Source organism: Sprattus sprattus (assembly GCF_963457725.1).
Source record: "Sprattus sprattus genome assembly, chromosome: 5".
NCBI classification, from domain to species: Eukaryota; Metazoa; Chordata; class Actinopteri; order Clupeiformes; family Clupeidae; genus Sprattus; species Sprattus sprattus.
The window spans coordinates 15157407-15176498 of NC_137924.1; the positions used below are offsets into that span (position 1 = coordinate 15157407).

The window sequence follows — 19092 nt, forward strand, 5'->3', positions numbered from 1 at the left end:
GCCTTGATGGGGCGACTGACAGATTGCATTTTCATTTGAACATTTGCAACAAAAAGAGCGTTATGACAAGTAAATGCTAATGCAATATACTGGGGGCGCTGTTTAGCTACTACATTGAATTTCCATTTGAATAAAGAGTCGAAAAGACCGTGTCAATATGAAATGTAATGCAATAAGTGCTCATTCAAATTGTTATTCAAAATAATACAAACTGGATTGCGGATTGCATTGTCATTTGCACATTGAATTGCCATTTGACAACTGCTTTTCCATTTGAATTGCGGAGTGCATTGTCACTTTGCGCATTGAATTGCCATTTGACAAATACATTTTCATTTGAATAAAGAGACGAAAAAACCGTGTCAATATGAAATGCAATGCAATAAGCGTTCATTCAAATTTGTATTCAAAATAATACAAACTGAATTGCGGATTGCATTTTCATTTGCACATTGAATTGCCATTTGACAACTGGTTTGCCATTTGAATTGCGGATTGCATTGTCACTTTGCACATTGAATTGCCATTTGACAAATGCATTGCCATTTGAATAAAGAGTCTAATAAACTTCCATACACACACACACACACACACACACACACACACACACACAAGGCTCCTTTTCTCTCTGTCCCTCTCCATTCAACTGTATAACTAGGAATATTAAGACACCTTCCATTTTCTCCTTTTTTCTCTCCATCTTTCTCTTTATCCCTCTCAGTCTACTTTCTCTCACACTCAATCTCTCTTCTTCACTCCATTTTTATCTCCTTTTTCAATATTTTCACTCTCTCTTTATCTCTTCATCCAGAGCCACTCTTGTTCACTCTTCTTTCCTTCTTCCACTCTTCTTTCCTTTCTTCTTTCCTCTTCCATTTTTCTTTCCTTCTTCCACTCTTATTGCCTTTCATTTTTCCTTCATCCACTCTTCTTTCCTTCTTCAACTTTTCTTTCCTTTCTTCACTCTTCTTTCCTTTCTCACACTGTTCTTTCCTTCTTTCACTCTTCTTTCCTTTCTTCTTTCCTCCTTTCACTCTTCTTTCTTTTCTCCTTTCCTTCTTCCACTCTTCTTTCCTTTCTTCTTTCATTATTCCACTCTTCTTTATTTTCTTCTTTCCTTCTTCCACTCTTCTTTCCTTTCTTCACTCTTTCTTTTCTTCTTTCCTTCTTCCACTATTCTCTCCTTTCTTCACTCTTCTTTCCTTTCTTACACTCTTCTTTCCTTCTTTCACTCTTCTTTCCTTTCTTTGTTCCTCCTTTCACTCTTCTTTCTTTTCTTCTTTCCTTCTTCCACTCTTCTTTCCTTCCTTCACTCTTCTTTCCTTTCTTCTTTCATTATTTCACTCTTCTTTCTTTTCTTCTTTCCTTCTTCCACTCTTCTTTCCTTTTTTCACTCTTCTTTCTTTTCTTCTTTCACTCTTCTTTCCTTTCTTCTTTCCTTCTTCCACTCTTATCTCCTTTCTTCACTCTTTTTTCCTTTCGTCTTTCCTTCTTCCACTCTTCTTTCCTTTCTTATTTCCTTCTTTCACTCTTCTTTCTTTTCTTCTTCCTTTCTTAACTTTTGCATTTCATGCACTGGTATTTCCTTCAGGAAATGCATTTTCTAGTTCTTCTTCTTCTTCTTCTTACCTTTTTCTGCGATCTTCTCTTTCCCTGTCCCTCTCCATTCAACTGTATAACTAGGAATAGGTCAGTGACTATCTAACCTGGGACTGCTTTCTGTCGGGTGCTTTGCATAAAGGTGATAACTTAAAGAAGAGCTTCTTCTGTGAAAGCTAAATTCAGCTTGACAAATGCTACATACAACTTTAGTTTTGTCGATTGTTCCGTCATTTTGCCTCTTAAACAGAAACTTTCCGCCCAACAAACCATCTTCAAAGACCGCAGTGGTTCTCAAACTTTTTCTGTCATTCCCCACTTTGAACAATGGGGCCTTTTCAAGCCTCACCTGTCCCTCATCGCTCCTATAAAATGGTAGGCCAAGCTTAAAATTGACAATTATTGAATAATATCAAGTAATAACAAATATTTTCTTATTTAGGTCAGCAAATGTATATTGCTTGGAGTGATTTCATGTTTCATGTTGAAGTGTATTGTTGTTATGGGCACGCACACATGGACAAATTCTTTGCTTACTTCTCTCTGCACGCTATTTTCCCCTGGCCCTGTCTGAGGAGGAGGAGGAAGATAGCCTGCTGGTGGTGGCAGTGGAGGTTTGGCCTCTGCGGCCAGAGGGCATGAGGCCTCTAGTGTTATGGCATCCCGGTTTAGAGGAAAGATGCCAAACTCCTGAACCCCCTCCCCCACAACACCCCAGTCCTTAAGGCGCTGAAACGGGTGGCAGAAAATTCTGATCTATTTACAATGTAAGAATTTTTGAAGTGGCACCCGTGGCAAGTGAAGCTGGCCCCCTGTGTCATTCAAAAAATTAAAATAACATATATAATAACAAAATAAATTTCATTACATGTTTTATTTCCATTCTTGTTCCCACTGTAATGAAATTATGTCGTGGAGTGTTTTTACGATGTTTGGACATGATTCTATGGGGGAGGGATCTGAGGAGAATGCGGGCGGGGTTAACTTAGGGGCTATACCTGGCCGTCAATGAGTGTGAATGTGGACAATGAATAAAATAGGACCTCAGCAAAAGGTGAGTTAGTCTGGGAAGCGGCGCGAGTTCGTGGACGTTGAGATACACTCAAGGTGTCGGGTGGGAGCCGTTCGCACGCTGCTTAGGGCTGCCGGCGGTGAAGAGTGGGCCTTTAGCTATACTGGGAAGGGATTAGGAGTGTGGCTGCTTCTCAGGGAGAGGATTTCCACAGGTGCTACTCTGGAGACCTCACAGGTGCTGAGTTGGTGGTCACTGTCACTCCCCTTACCAACCAGTGCTAAAGCTCAGACCCCGGGGGAGGGTCTCGTACTCCGGGAGAGTTAAGTTTTAATCTGTACCTTTTTGTGTGTGTGTGCGTGCGTGCGTATATGCGTGTGTTTTAACGTGACGGTGTAGCCAGTTTATGATCTGGGGTGGGAGGGTGCAAACCGACAGTGGCTTTGAGTGCAGCCAAGCTGGTGTCTTTTGTGTGCCTATTGCATTGCCGTGAGTGTGTGCGGTGCCCTATAGCAGTGGTGTGTGTTGCCTTATTTATTGCGGTGTTTTGTATTTGCTGTGTTCTGCCTTTGCCTGTTGACGGGGCCTTAGAGGGTAGTCGCCCAGCCAAGTAGCACTGAGGCTTACTGGTTGTTTTAGTAACCCGAACAATCCGGCATAACTGGGAGCCGTATGAATTTCTTGTATGTATCACAATAAAGACTGTTTACTATTTCTAACATCTGTGGTGCAGCCTCATTCTGTGTGCATTCTCATAACCCAACGAGCCTGACTACAACCGAGGTTTATTACACTGGTGGCAGCGGTGGGATCTTCCTTATTTCCATAATTTATTTGACTTAGCCACGGTTGTAAAAATGTCAGAGGGCGAAGAGAATGCACCAAGGCTGGACGCAGAGAGAGCAAGGGCGCCTAGAGCTACTGCTAGGCCAGTGTTTATGCCGGAGACATTTACTGGGGTAGGCCGTGAGTGGTCTGACTGGTCAGAGCAGTTCGATCTTGCGGCAGAGGTAAATAACTGGAATGAGCCCTTGAAGCTCAAATTTATGTCTTTGCTACTTTCTGGGCGTGCCAGAGACATGTATAGTGGGTTACCGAGTGAGGCTAAAGAAAACTATGCACTGTTGAAAGCAGCTATGGCTAGGTGTTTTGAGCCCTGTGACAGTGATGACTGGAGTAGGGCTAGCTTTACAGCCCGGCGCCGCATTCATAACGAGACAGCTAGGGAATTTGGCAATGCTTTACGGCGTCTTGCCACTAAAGCTTACCCCACTGCTGATGACAACACACGGGATATGTTAGCAAGAGATCAGTTTCTTACTCATTTTTCTAGTGGCGAATTCCGGATTAGCCTACGCAGTGCAAAACCGAAAACGTTAGAAGAGGCTATTGATTTTGCTTCTGAGATGGCGCTTCTCAGGAATCTAGAGCAAACGCATCTGATGCCCGACGCTAAAGTTAGGGGAGTGGTGGAGCACAAACCGAAAAGTGATCAACAAATGGAAGTGCTGCTAGGTATGGTGGAAGAATTGAGGCAGGAAGTAAAACACCTTCGTATGACGGTGACTAATATCCAACAGTCTAGTAAAAATTCCACTTCAACTATGTTGTCTAGGGAATCAGAACGAGCTTCCCGGAACAATTTTGAACCACAAGGTCCCTTAACTCAAGCCAGGGGGGCGGGGGATGGCTGTTGGGAGTGTGGGTGTTCTAGACACATTAAAAGAAACTGCCCATATTTGCAGGGAAACTACAGGGGGCAGGTACCATAGGCCCACTGCCTGCCCCCAGGCGCATCAGCACATATGCGGCCTCTGTAAGCGACAATGGTGGCTCAGGATACATCACAGCGAGAATAGATAAGGATAAGCCCTGGACAGTGATCATCCCAGAGGACACTGTTATTCCCCCGCGTAGTGAGACAATCATTGCTGGCAAGGTGGAAAATTCATTCGAACCCAGCTTTGAGGAGGCTACCAACCAAGGGGGTGCAGCGGGACCACTGACAGCTGCCATATCACATAATGAGACCCATCTGCGAGCTCCATCCTCTATGACTGGTCGAGAGGGCGAGGTGGTAGTGCCAGGAGCCAGAGCTGGGGTGGCCCCAGCCCGACCTACAGAAGGATCAAGCAGTGGCGCAGAAAGCTGCGCTGTCTCGGTTGGATTACAACAGCAAAAGGGCCGGCGCGCTCAAACTATACAGCCCCAAGGGGGTCGAGAACCTTCACACACAGGACACAGGCAGACACTAACGGCTACCCAGATTGCGATGGAGGAGGAGACACGCCAGGACACACCTGTACTCGAAGCGACACGCCAAGGGCGACCAAGGAGGCCTCCAATATGGTCTCGGGACTATGACATGTTGTGATTGAGACTCGAGGGCGAGTCTGCTTTATGGAAGGGGGGAGTGTAATGAAATTATGTCGTGGAGTGTTTTTACGATGTTTGGACATGATTCTATGGGGGAGGGATCTGAGGAGAATGCGGGCGGGGTTAACTTAGGGGCTATACCTGGCCGTCAATGAGTGTGAATGTGGACAATGAATAAAATAGGACCTCAGCAAAAGGTGAGTTAGTCTGGGAAGCGGCGCGAGTTCGTGGACGTTGAGATACACTCAAGGTGTCGGGTGGGAGCCGTTCGCACGCTGCTTAGGGCTGCCGGCGGTGAAGAGTGGGCCTTTAGCTATACTGGGAAGGGATTAGGAGTGTGGCTGCTTCTCAGGGAGAGGATTTCCACAGGTGCTACTCTGGAGACCTCACAGGTGCTGAGTTGGTGGTCACTGTCACTCCCCTTACCAACCAGTGCTAAAGCTCAGACCCCGGGGGAGGGTCTCGTACTCCGGGAGAGTTAAGTTTTAATCTGTACCTTTTTGTGTGTGTGTGCGTGCGTGCGTATATGCGTGTGTTTTAACGTGACGGTGTAGCCAGTTTATGATCTGGGGTGGGAGGGTGCAAACCGACAGTGGCTTTGAGTGCAGCCAAGCTGGTGTCTTTTGTGTGCCTATTGCATTGCCGTGAGTGTGTGCGGTGCCCTATAGCAGTGGTGTGTGTTGCCTTATTTATTGCGGTGTTTTGTATTTGCTGTGTTCTGCCTTTGCCTGTTGACGGGGCCTTAGAGGGTAGTCGCCCAGCCAAGTAGCACTGAGGCTTACTGGTTGTTTTAGTAACCCGAACAATCCGGCATAACTGGGAGCCGTATGAATTTCTTGTATGTATCACAATAAAGACTGTTTACTATTTCTAACATCTGTGGTGCAGCCTCATTCTGTGTGCATTCTCATAACCCAACGAGCCTGACTACAACCGAGGTTTATTACACCACTATGTTAGCACTTTGCATTCTAAAACACTTAACTTGACAAAGCTACGGTTGCTTAATGTTCCAAATACAGCCATCAATGATCATCAAATTTCTCTTGGACATATCTTGTCATAAACACATTTTCGACTGCCCAAAAAATAAATAATGCTTAATGTTGCAATACAGTCAACAATGATCACCACATTGGCTGTCCTCTATTGCTTGGAGAAGAAATTTGGGCTTACGGCAAGATTGTTTTTTTTTGTATGGCTGTTTTTTGAACATTAAGCCACATACTGTACACTTTTTTCCTTGTAATGGGCAGAAAGGAGAACGAACAAAGTGAGATAACGACCATTCATAACATACTCTTTCATTTCTTGACAGGTGAAAATGTGTCTGAGAGAAATTTGGTGATCACTGATCGCTGTTTTTGAACATTTAGCCACGTTGTTCATGTCAAGGATTTAAAAGTGTCCCCTCTTCATGTATGTCTAGCAACATAGCCAAGCTCCAAAGGACATAGGTTGTTATGCTGCAAAGTGCACCTACAGCAAGATTTGTGGCGGATTTGAGGCGATCACATGTCTTTCTTAAGAAGAGAAAATTATTAAGGATCCAGGCCATTAGAAGGGCGGATTGAGATCATTGTGGTCTCAAGGCGGGGGGAGTCTGTGCAGCACCTTCTTTCACGTCTTGTATGTTTCTATTTGGTCACCTGATGCTCTGTGAGGGGTTGTACGGTATGCCATGAGAATCTTTGGCAATTCCTCCGTCCAGTTATTTCCCTCACATTTGGCTGATCTGAAGGCCTTTTATAGATAACGATGGAAACGTTCTATCTTACTATTACTCTTGGGGTAATAGAGTGACGCCCTAATGTGAGAGGGGCCCCTGGTCATTCCACCCCTGTTATTTCCACTTCCGGATTATGGCCCCAACAGTGCTAACTGGAACATTCAGAAGTTGAGAAATGTGTCCGTAACTAAAAGCATCAGTATGTTTTGCAATTATATAGTTGCAACGGTTTTGAGCTCGCTCTTTGCTTTTACCCATCATGAGATGTTTCTTCTGTGATACCTTGGTAATGAGACACTTTTTTATAGGGCATCAGTTGGGATTGAACCAGCTGATATTAATTTGCACTGACAAGGGGCCGGATTGCTTTCTAATTACTGTTCAAATTCAGCTGTTGTCTTGGCTTTCCATGCCTTTTTGCACCTCCCTTTCTTCATGTGTTCAATACTTTTCCTGTGTCATTTTACGTTATTACACATAACTTAATTTCTGAACGTGTTTGTTTGTTTCTTTGTATGTACGGAATACTTTGGTTCATACCAACATCTGGTGAAAAATTCATGTCAATAGCACCTTTGGAAATATATTTACTGAGAAAAATGGTGACGTGTTCAATACTTATTTTACCCGCTGTAAATGTTGTCAATTTTCTTGATTCTGGGTCTAATTAAATTTGCCAAAGGCCTTTCCTGGCATTAAGTTTTAAATTGACTTTAGAGCCCTGAACTGCTTGCAAAATGCTGTCGACAGTTGGTACGGCATGCGGTTCTCTGATGATGGCTTCTCTGAGGTCTACGCATAGCCTCATCTCAGCAGTATCTCTCTTCGGTGTGAGCAGTAGCAGTTTGACACCGTTTCAGACCCTTCATTGACATCCTCTATGATAACCTGCTCAAGCATTTTGTCTAATTCCTGATTCACAGTGTGTATTGTTGTTCTCTATGTGCTAACTTTTAGTTGTCTCTTTACCTTAGATCTTGCAGAGATGAGGTGGTACTGGGGCTCGATCATCAGATCAGGCATGGCAGTTGTTGTCTTAGCTGGCCTTTATATTTCATATAGTCAGATTCCATGGACAACAGTGAGGTCTACAGTAAGTCCAACACAGTTTTATCAGTTTGTAAATCGACCTGTCATCAATGTGAGTTGAAACACTGAAATGGGGCACTGCTGAGGTATCACTTACTATTTTAAATGGGTTATATTTAAACTATGTCTTTGTAAGGCTTCTATTGGCTTTGATGAGTAGAGTATAGTACAGCAGTGACAAAGGTCATCAGTTCTTGTTTAATTGAATATGTGTATCTTTTCTAGGTTACTGAACAGCGGGCAGCCCAGCCAGCCCAGCCATCTTCAGATGGCCAGAATACCATCATGCCTCTTAATGTGACCTTGGAACTTCTTGCTGGTACCCTTCCACCAATCCAAAGTGAGCACTGGTAGAGATATGGACTTTTAAACGTGGATTATAGCAGAGGGAGATAGAGCAGAAGAGAATAGCAAGGATGTGCATGTCTGTTGATCTGTTGTTCTGTTGTTTATTGTGTGTTAATATAATTCACTCTTCAGTTGTCCTGAGTCCTGTTGTCTTTTGCACTTTTAAAATAATATATAATATAGTACAGTCAGTAGCCATTTATATGTGATTGTTTTTCTAACCACCCTCAGAACAGTTGGGAACTAACAAAAACAAATTGAAAATATTGTTGCTATATTCATGTCTTTTAATTGTGTCTCAAACATTTATTAAGATGATTATAAATGGTGATCTGTTCTATAAGATAATTGTTTCAATATGTGGCCGGACCACAACCGTTTTGTTTTTCTTTTCTTCAGAGTACCTTACAGTTGGTCTTTCTTCAGTAAAGAGAAAGAAAGAAAGCTACCTAATGGACACTCTTCACTCCATCTTCCTCCGTTCTTCGAAAGAGGAGCTCTCTGAAATGGTAGTGGTGGTTCTCCTCGCTGACTTTGACCAGGCCTGGGTAAATGCGACCAGGCAAAAAATTGCCAGCTTGTTTGACACTTATCTGAAACAGGGCCAGCTCCTGGTCATCCACGCGCCTCAGGATTTGTACCCACGTCTGACAGGACTAAAGAGGAATTTCAATGACCCTCCAGATCGTGTGACCTTCCGCTCAAAGCAGAACGTGGACTACTCCTTCCTGGTCCACTTCAGTGGCAACCTCTCTCAGTACTTCATCATGGTGGAGGATGACGTGACCTGTGCCAAGGGGTTCCTTTCCGCCATTCGCAAACACGTGCTTAAGATGGGCAGTGCCCGGTGGACGACACTGGAGTTTTCCAAGCTGGGCTACATTGGAAAGCTCTACCACTCCGAAGATCTGCCACAGCTAGCCCGCTTCCTCTTTCTCTTCTACCAGGAGATGCCTTGCGATTTCCTGCTCTCTCACTTTCGGACTTTGCTTATGCAGGACAAGGTCATCCGTATGCGCCCTTCCTTGTTTCAGCACATGGGCATGTTCTCGTCCTTCCAGGGAACCCACAATCACCTCAAAGATGACGACTTTGCAGAGGAGCCAGCCGATAACCCATCTGCACTTATCCTTACCAACATGAAGTCTTTTGAGAAGAATGACCCAGAGTGTGCCTACAACCAAGGCTCAGAATTCTTTTGGGGGTCGTCTCCTAGCAAAGGAGATTATTTTATGGTGGTGTTCGATGAGCCTGTGCTGCTGTCACGAATCTCCATTGTGACGGGATCCGAGCAGAAGGATATTCTTTTTAGTGCTGTTGTTGAGGTTGGATATGCCCTTCAGAATTCAAAGACACCAACAGCATCTTCTTGCTCAGACTTCCACAGCCTGGGCTCTTTTCATGCAGGACAGTTTGAAATGAGGGATATTGACCACACTGTGAAATCACCTGTGTCCTGTTTAAAAATTAAAGTCACACAAAAACAAATTGACTGGGTCAGGATAAGCAATATTCGGGTTTGGGAAAGTAACATGGCTATAAAATGAAATCTTATATATTATTGTTATTATTAGTGTTGTTATTGTTATAATATGTACATATTATCTTTATAAGCCACATAATTAGACAATCCAAAAGGGATTAACAGTAATCTTATTGTTTTAATATACGTATATGTAATATTTAGGTCCAAAAGCTGACAGTACACACCACCAGGTGGAGCCTTATCAACCCAACAGGGGGCTGTGTATCATGATGCTCTAGGTTCAGTTATATGCCTGTTCATTCACATGCAGTGCTCTCTACAAAGATTGCAGTGCATTATTGTCGACTTTTTCCTAGGTATTGTTTACTGTCATTGTATTAAGGTTAAGCTTGATTATATCAGCACAGTGTGCTGAATAGCACAAAAGCACAAACCGTTCTAAAGAGTGTCTCTGGAAGAAATGGACTTTGTATTTGGTGAGTCACACACACTGTACTTTCCCCTTGTCTCTTTGCCAGGTTCCACCCACTCCAGTTGTATACTGTACTGAGTTGAGTTGTCATTTTGTGAGTTTGTCATGCCATTAAAATGACTGTCCAGAGTCTGCTTCAAAATAAGCATACACATTAAACTTCCTTCTGTAATACATGTCAGCGGGGCATGGATGAGGACTACCCCACGCCCCTCGCACTTGCGGACGGAAAACATAGATGGACTGATGACCAACTTTAGCGGCATGACCAAAGACCTCCAGTAAAATCCCCAACACACAAGACCTCTTCATGTTTCTGAGTGACCTTTTTTTCAGTGGACTACTTCTCATCATATTACTTGTGGCCTGGCCTTTGGCAGAAGTAATGATGGGCCAATAGGTCATGACTGATGACTGTTTCGTAGGTGTCCCATATAATGTTTCTCATCTTTTCTCTGACGTTTCTCATTCTCATCTTCTCATTGATGGACGTTGATTATGTTTGAATGTTAATGTTAAGATAAGGAATTGTTTTCAGGCAGAGTAGGCTATCATGATGGGGCCAATTATTTACTGAACTGAGGTATATTGTGATATTGTGATTTCACCCTATTTAAACTGATTTTGTTGGCTAAGATGAAGCACACTGTAGTGCACTCAATAATCATTCATCAATGACTTATTAATATCTACCAACAGGCACGTACACAGATAGACCCCTAGTGGTGCTCAAGCACATGCCCTTTTGCACTGGATGAGAAAAGTGGCCCTTCTGCTGGGGCCAAATCTTTTCTTCATTCATGATTATTTCAGAATCAAAATTACTCTCTCTGTCATCAATTCCCCCAAAATGTGTTTTGATATCTGACGGGCATTTATTTGAGTTCTTGTGAAAATTTCGCCCCGACATGCTCCGCGGCACTCACAAGCCCCTGCCGCGCCCCTCCCTCATAGTGCTCATCCAGTGTTGAGCGCCAGGCCAAAACTTCTTCTCTGACTCGCAGCATCTGACAAACAGGTAATGACGGTGACGGTGCAACCCCCCGACGCTGTTTGGTGATACATTAACCACAAAATTAGTGCTGTTGAAAACATTACATTGCAACTGCTCTGACGTTTACTAAAAGATAAACAAACGAAAAACTCACGAAATCCGTGAATTCAAATCTTGTCCAGCTGTTTACTGATGTTTGTCATGTTAAATAAAGAGAGAAAGGGAGAGAGATACAGACAGACAGGCAGGCAGGCATGCAGGCAGAGCATTTAAAGGCAGTTTTACTGTTCTACAAATCGTAATTATTGAAATGAAAGGTAGGTCTTAAAGGCACCCACTGCAACTTTCGAAGCTTAAAAATAAACATTCAATTTCTAGTCTTTTTTACACGTAGAAAGTTTCAATAACTCCATACCATTACATACCGACATTCAAGCAGCAAAGATGAGACGTTGTTGTGTGGTGAGAACTGATAGAAAATCGATAACAACAACAATCGCCGCCATTTTCTTTATTTTTTGTAACCAACAATAAATAAAGCATGCTTCCAGTCAATGGAAAAATGGCTTCTCCCCACCGGCGATTGTTGTTGTTTACGATTTTCTATCAGTTCTCACCACACAACGATGTCTCATCTTTGCTCCTTGAATGTCGATATGTAATGGTATGGAGTTATTGAAACTTACTACGTGTAAAAAAGACTAGAAATTGAATGTTTATTTTTCATTGAATGTTTACATAAAGTTGCACTGGGTGCCTTTAAGTTGAGCTACATGACAGTCTGGTGAGGTATATTATTAGTGTATTGCTGCTTAGCTTATGCTTCAATTCTGTCAGAAAACAGTAAAAAAAAATTGTGTGTACTGAGTTTTATAGAGATTTTGTAAGTCACTTGATTATTATGCACAACATTGATTTATCTCATTTACAAAATTTGCAGCATAACGCCAAGAAAAGAGAGAAGGACAGGGAACTGTAGCAAGCAGCTCAGGGTAGCAGCTTCCTTTAATCTTGGATCAGGCCATCAACCAGTAAAACAAATGAGGGAGAAAATATCCTTCTCTGTTTTTTATATATTTATTATTATTATTTTTAATTTTATAAATAATTTTGGCGATTGGTTTGAGCACCTGCCCCCCAAAATGTATGTGCACGTGCCTGTCTATGACCATTGGCAGACCACCATAGGGTGGTTGTGATACTACAAGTGCCCTACTGAGCTCATAACTACTAAGCTTAACATTTAATATGAACCATATACCAGAAGGTAGCCTACTTTTCAATATGATACATGCATCTTACAAGCAATCAAAATATTCACATAGCACATCGTTGGCAAGAACACTCTCACTATGCTATACACTTTTTTGGTTGCAGCAAAAGTCATATGAAGTTGTACACTAGATATGTGATCCTTAACATCTTATATAGGATCCAAGAAAAATGGCATCATGGACACAGCAACAAATTAATCGAAACCCAGTCTCTGTTGCTGGTAGGCCTACCCATTAAAGCAATGTCATAGCCTTCAAAGACCTAACAATATTATATTTCTATCCAGGTTCCTCGCCTTTGCTATGATCTGATTGAATCCTTTCAAAGCCCATGTTTCCATTAACTTCAAAGCCAAAAAAAAGAATAACCATATGGTTATTTCCGTACGAGACACAGGATATAATATTTCCTTTTCATATTAGGAGGAAAAATGCTAGTCTCTGATTCACAGACTATTGCACAGCAAAGGAGACCAGGACATGATAGGAGCGTTCAGAGGGTTAAGAGTGAGAGAGCTTCTGACAAAGCAGCTCCTGTGGGCTACTGATAAGCTCCTAATCCACAGGGGTTGAGAATACAGAGGAGCATCGGAGTCCATGCCTGGCTAGAATAGAGATGAGAATAGATTTTTTTCGACACAAACAACTTTTGACCAATCTGCTGTTGCACCCAGTGAATATGTGTGTTTCACTGGACAACTCCATACAAAATGAGTGAATCAGTTGCATGTCAAGTCTGATGCTTCTAATGGTGAAGACAATCCTAGGTAGCCTTTTTTTGTTTTTCTTTGTTTCACTGTGAGAAGATTTGTTTTTATGTATTTGGCAGGGGGATCTTCCTGTGTTATCTGCCTATTTGTTATCTGTAGGCCTTTCAGATGCTCTTTTCACTTTCATTATATGTAGGCCTACTCATTCCCTGTGTGTCTTGAAAGTAAGAAGCTTCCAACTAATTTAAAAGTGCAAAGCATCTCTGCCAAGTGTTTTAAAAGTGTTCTTGCTCCACCTACTGGTAGATAGTGTTTGCCTGTCTTTGGTGAATCATGGAGAAACCCGATCTGTAACATGAGACAGATGTAACAGGTAGCCTAGCGATGAAAGTCCTTGGTCCTAATTTGTTTCCCTAGAAAATGTATTCTTTTGCTTGAGTATTTTATCTGAGTTCTTGTTAAACGAGTCCAAATTTTATAAAGTGGTCCTGGTTTGGAGCATCAGGCTAGTGTAAAATAAAGCTGTCAGTTAACCCATAGGTTTTAAAGGATGCGGTTGCCATAGGCGCCACTTCATTGGCGCATCTTGGCCCCTGTGTCCAGGAAATGCTATAGCAGTAGGCATATCATCTGTCAGCGGAGCTATTCTTCACGCTGGAGAGCTACAAGTGCAGAGGGAAGGAGTTTGTTTGAGTTGTCTTATCTTTACAAGAACTCTTAGGCGATAAGTTGGTAAGTGATATTAAGTAGGCCTATATTTAGGCAAATCGATGACCTGTTAGTCGTTGCCCCAATACTCAGGGGTTGGAAAATTCGCTAATTAGCCTTGACAAATTGACGAAAATGTAGGCCTAAAACTTAAAATATGAGCCATGTGTATAGACTGTGGTTATAAACGTTTTCAGTCGTGACAATTCGTATCTGATACAAGTCCGCTGTATCTGCAAGTTCGTACAGTTTCTCCAGCGCCATCTAATTCAGTGGAAACAGAAGCATGTCTAGGATTCCTTTCGGTATCAGTTGGATAGTGATGGCTGTTACGTTAGCCAAGACTGACACTGCTACAGGAAAGACTACCAGAATGTGTTTATTTTTTAATACATTATTATGTTTATGAAATTAGATAGAAAACTGCTTCAAAAGCTGCTCCGGGATAAGTCTACATCTACAGTCTTTCTATCTATAACAGTGCACGTAACATAATGTGGAAATCCGACTTGCCACCCAGTTATGAGGAATCAAGGAATAACCAGTACAGCCATCAGCATGGCACATACCCTCAGCCTCCAGGATATGGGTACCCTGGCTATGGAGTTCAACCTCAGCCAGGAATGCCCTATCCCGGCCAGCCACACTCTGGGATAAGGCAGGGGCCTGGCTATCCATCGTCCGGTTTTCCATCCATCATTCCGACATTTTTGTCTTCGCCATTGCCCAACACCAGTCCTAACATGGGTGAGTTTGAATTGTTGTTGTTCACTTAGGGAGAATGTACTGAAGACTGGGGACAAGAAATCAAAATCAAAAATGGCTTTATTGTTTGTATTTACCTGTATTGGCAAATGCAAACAGTTTTTAAAACTTTGTTTTCAGGGTAATACCTCAAGCATAAGAGTGCATTATGTTGGCATGCCTGCCACTTTACCTATATTTATATCTATGTTATATGGTATCATGGTATCCTGTATTTTCATCCTTGGGTAATCCCCCTCATTAGCCTGTAGACATGATTTGAAATATTATGGCACATATAGCTAGGAGCTACCTACAACTTAGTAAGGTTTTTTTCCCCTGAACAACTGTCATCTGATTTATTGTTGCCACAGGAGACACAGAAGCCTTTGCATCGGGTGTTTGGGATAGCAGAGCAGTTCGCCATGCATTCATCCGGAAAGTGAGATACACCAGACAGAAAGCACATTGTTTTTTTCAAGTCTGTGTCTGCTTATTTTAATGATGGTTTCCCAAAGTAATTTGTGCATGTCTCATGCTCACTCCTTTAGGTCTACTTGATTTTAGCAGCACAACTGATTGTCACCGTCTCCATTGTGGCAGTTTTTGTTTTTGTGTAGGTATCAAAGGAATGCAGTGCATTTGTAAATCTTGGTTCACAACATTACTGCCCTGTATACATTTACAAAGATTGTCTGTAATCATCTTCCAGTCATCCTGTTCGTCTGTTTGTGGTCCAAAATCCAGCCGTGTATTGGGCATCATTGTAAGTGTACAGTTCATCTTGTCTAATAGAAACCCCAGCTAAGTCATTTCAAAATGAGCATGCCTAATCAATGGTGGGTAAACGATTAAATGGGTTTTGAATATCAAACAGAGGGGGACATAATTAACATGAGATATGCTGAATAAGGAGTTCCTTTTTCCCGACTCTGCATTTCTCTGCTGTTAGTGCTATTTACTTTGTGACCTACCTGGTTCTGGTATGCTGTGAAGGGCCCAGGTAAGTTGGATATTTCCTTTCTACTCTCAAACTATGATGTATTAATACAAACATAAACGTATAGACCACAATATCCATAAATCACACCTCTGGCTCTCATGTCTTTCGACAGGAGACGCTTCCCATGGAATTTGATCCTCCTCTCAGTTTTTGTAAGTGATGCCCTTATTTTTGTTAGCTGTTCATTTCTATTTGCATTTCATACACAAGGACAAAGTTCAGTAGGCAAATAAAGCTATTTTGTCTTGAAAGGTTATCTAAATGCATAATTTCTCTGTATCTAATTCCAACCTATTAATGTATTTAGAATAGTCCATGTATTTTTGTTAATTTAACTGCAGATTACTTGTACTTGAAATGTAAGTTTAATCAGTTGAACAAGTCAACAATTTCCCCTCTCTTTTGTAGACACTTGCCATGTCTTACATGACAGGAACAATATCAAGGTTTGCTAGTGCTCTTTCACTATTTAGTATACTGAATGCATATAATGTTGTCTCTCAAACAACCACTGTATGTTTACATCTATTTATCTATACTTTGTATTTACAGTTACTATGACACCAAGGCAGTGTTTCTGGCTCTCATAATAACCGCCATAGTGTGCATAATTGTCACCATCTTCTGTTTTCAGACCAAGGTACAGTTGAGAATGTGAAATCTGATGTATCAAGGCTTACTAGCCACCACCACTCGATCCAGTGTGAATGTCCCTTTGTCATCAGTATCAAATAGCCACTTTGTCTGGGAACACAATGACGCACTGTCTCTTTAAACATGGATGGCATTTTGGAAAATAATCACTAGCAGTTGTTAAACAGATGATGTAACTAAACTTTTTTGTTAGTGACTGCACCCTGTGATGGAAAAAAGGCCATAGTCCAGTATGCTGGCTAGACAATACCTACATACCTTTATTTTGTATTTAGCATGGAAATGATTGTGTATTAATGATTGAATTCTGTTTCTGAGTATAATTTGACATAATTGATTTGATTGCCCACAGGTGGATTTCACATCTTGTACTGGGCTCTTCTTTGTCCTTGGTATGGTTGTACTGGTCACTGGAATCATCACAGCTGTTGTGCTTTCATTCCAATATGTAAGTAAGCTATACACCTTCATAAGATAGGGCTCACAGTACATAGCTTTATAGTGCTGGAAAGCTATCCATACTATACTAAGGGTCATTGTCTTTTCCTGTGTAGGTGCCCTGGCTTCACATGCTGTATGCATCGATTGGAGCCATAGTCTACACACTGGTGAGTTTTTAAAATAAGGCTATTACTGGGCTATGTTGTTGATACCTCCTCTCTGTATTTTAAGAGGTTTCTGTGCTCTGTTCCCACCTTGCAGTTCTTGGCGTACCACACCCAGCTGCTCATAGGAAACAGATCTAACACGATCAGTCCAGAGGAGTATATTTTTGGAGCGTTGTCCCTCTATGTGGACATTGTCCAAATCTTTCTTTTTCTTTTACAACTCACTGGATCCTCATCGGATTAGGAGGACCTCATCTCCAAGAAAGAGAACAGTGTTTAAAATAACTTCATAAGTCGGTAGGTCACCTATCTGTGCAAAAGTGTTTCCTGTATAAAAGCCTTAAGTACGCTGTAACCACTGCATTATAGAATTCTTACTAGCAACAAGGCCCATTTTAATCAGTGTCAGTGTTATTGAGTCCACAATGAAGAACTGTTATTATTTCATCTAACGGCTCCTCAAAATGTTGTAAAAGAAAAAACATTACCCTTTACTTATATCAAACTATTGTGTCAAACTGTAATTTCATCTTTTTAAGTTTTGTAATTTTTTAACACCTTTAGTTTCTTTGCACCTACTGAAATTCAAAACATCTCAATATTTGGCATGTCTGTTAGTCATACATACACTGAACTCTGCACACTAAACTTTGGCAGATTCAGGGACACAAATAACTTAGACTTGATCCAGTTTAAAACACCATCTATGACATTTTTAACTACAATGCTGTGAAGTAACATGACATTAACTAGAGAATTGCAGAGTGAATGTTAAGTTTTCAGGCTGTTATGTGGACATATAATATGGTCAGACCACAGACACCAGTGGACATGCCAATAGATGAGATATTTCATGTCTTCTCTTGACTGATGACAAATCAAGTCACCTGTCCATATAAAAGAAGAAACTGAGCTCTAAATCAACCATCTTAGTTGTCTGAATTACTTGAACTGTTCCTCTTGAGGAATGTTTTATGCCGTGTTGTTGAGCGGAAAGGTGACTTGTCAGCTAAGTAACAGGCTCTGATGTATTGCTCATTATTGTTAACGGTTCCCAAACAGGTTCATGTTTTTTTAATGGCCATCAGCCATTGTAAGGACAAAGCATTCACAAACATGTTTTAGTAGAGAATGTGTCTTATCTTCTGCAGGTAATCCTGTCAGGTTTAATTATTTAGATTACCAACTACTGGAGCAGTGGCAAATCTTGGTAGTCGATCAAATCACATTTGTTGTATTCTAATGTAAGCATAACCATGTTACCAAATAAACTGTGCATATAATGGAGTCATAAGACATTGGAACAAAAAAAAAAATCATAATCCTATTATGAGTGGATGCAAAATAGCTACTGATCTGGAAAACCTGAGTTACAGTTGAAAGATTGAACACCATTATAACAGTTTGTATATTTGTTTCCATCAAGTACATGAAGAATTAAATGTTCAGTTTGTAGTTTTGGGTGACATCTATCATTAGAAATGGAATGTGGTATTCATAATAATGTTTTCATTAGTGTAAAATTACCTGAAACTACAAATCTTTACGTTTTCGTTAGCTAGAATGTGCCCTTCATATCTACATAGAGAGCTGGTCCACGGAGTCCGACATGTTTCTACAGTAGACCAGAACAGACAAACCAAAACACTGGTTCAAGATAGGGATTTTTGTGTTTTTATATAATTTGACGGCCACTGTAGGTACTTGCACACCCTTGTAAAGGAAAGAGTATTCAGCTAGTTGCAATTCAGTAACCTCACCACTAGATGTCACTAAAAGCCATCCTGCACCTTTAAGTACCATTAACATCAGTCCCTCCAGGATTTTACAATCTTGCACTTTCACAAATTCATGCAAATTCAAAGATTTCTTTGAAACACAAACTCATGGAATTCCTGCATTATTTGGGGTTGATAATGTTTACCGCAATTTTTGAGAAGGGAGGGGGGGGGGGGGGGGGGACTTATGGGAATTGTTTTGGTTGCAACACTCACAACAAACCGATCCTGGAGGGACTGGTTAAACCTTCAACTGAGTACATGTGGAATGGATCCAATTACGTTGGAGTAGGCACATGACATGTGTTGTGAAATGTGTTGATTAACTGTGAATTGCAATATGCACCTTAAACTTAATCTCTAATAAAAGTGTATTTGATTATTCAGTTTCCTCAGTTATTGCTCTAGATGCTCTTTACCTACCCTACTGAGGTGAAACACAAAACTTATTTCTGTAAAAGTTTTCAGATATAAACTAAAAATATATATTTTATTTGCTGAGCGCTTC

General features: G+C 41.4%; 2 protein-coding genes across 2 annotated transcripts; both read left to right on the forward strand.

The window, feature by feature from the left end:
• Positions 1-7701: 7701 nt before the first annotated feature.
• On the forward strand, positions 7702-9700 carry LOC308365894 (alpha-1,3-mannosyl-glycoprotein 4-beta-N-acetylglucosaminyltransferase C-like; the record flags this gene model as incomplete). Its single annotated transcript, XM_080839512.1, has 3 exons — positions 7702-7836; positions 8064-8145; positions 8553-9700. 3 exons carry the CDS (start codon positions 7702-7704, stop codon positions 9698-9700), a joined length of 1365 nt encoding a protein of 454 aa, XP_080695638.1.
• A 4058-nt stretch (positions 9701-13758) lies between these two features.
• Positions 13759-17050, forward strand: LOC308365484 (protein lifeguard 3; the record flags this gene model as incomplete). The annotated part of the gene is made up of 12 exons (XM_080838923.1): positions 13759-13821; positions 14279-14544; positions 14916-14983; positions 15093-15157; positions 15254-15307; positions 15494-15544; positions 15657-15696; positions 15953-15990; positions 16097-16184; positions 16551-16646; positions 16753-16806; positions 16901-17050. The coding sequence occupies exons 2-12, from the start codon at positions 14292-14294 to the stop codon at positions 17048-17050; spliced, it is 957 nt and encodes a 318-aa protein (XP_080695049.1). The 5' UTR covers positions 13759-13821; positions 14279-14291.
• Between the last annotated feature and the right edge of the window lie 2042 nt (positions 17051-19092).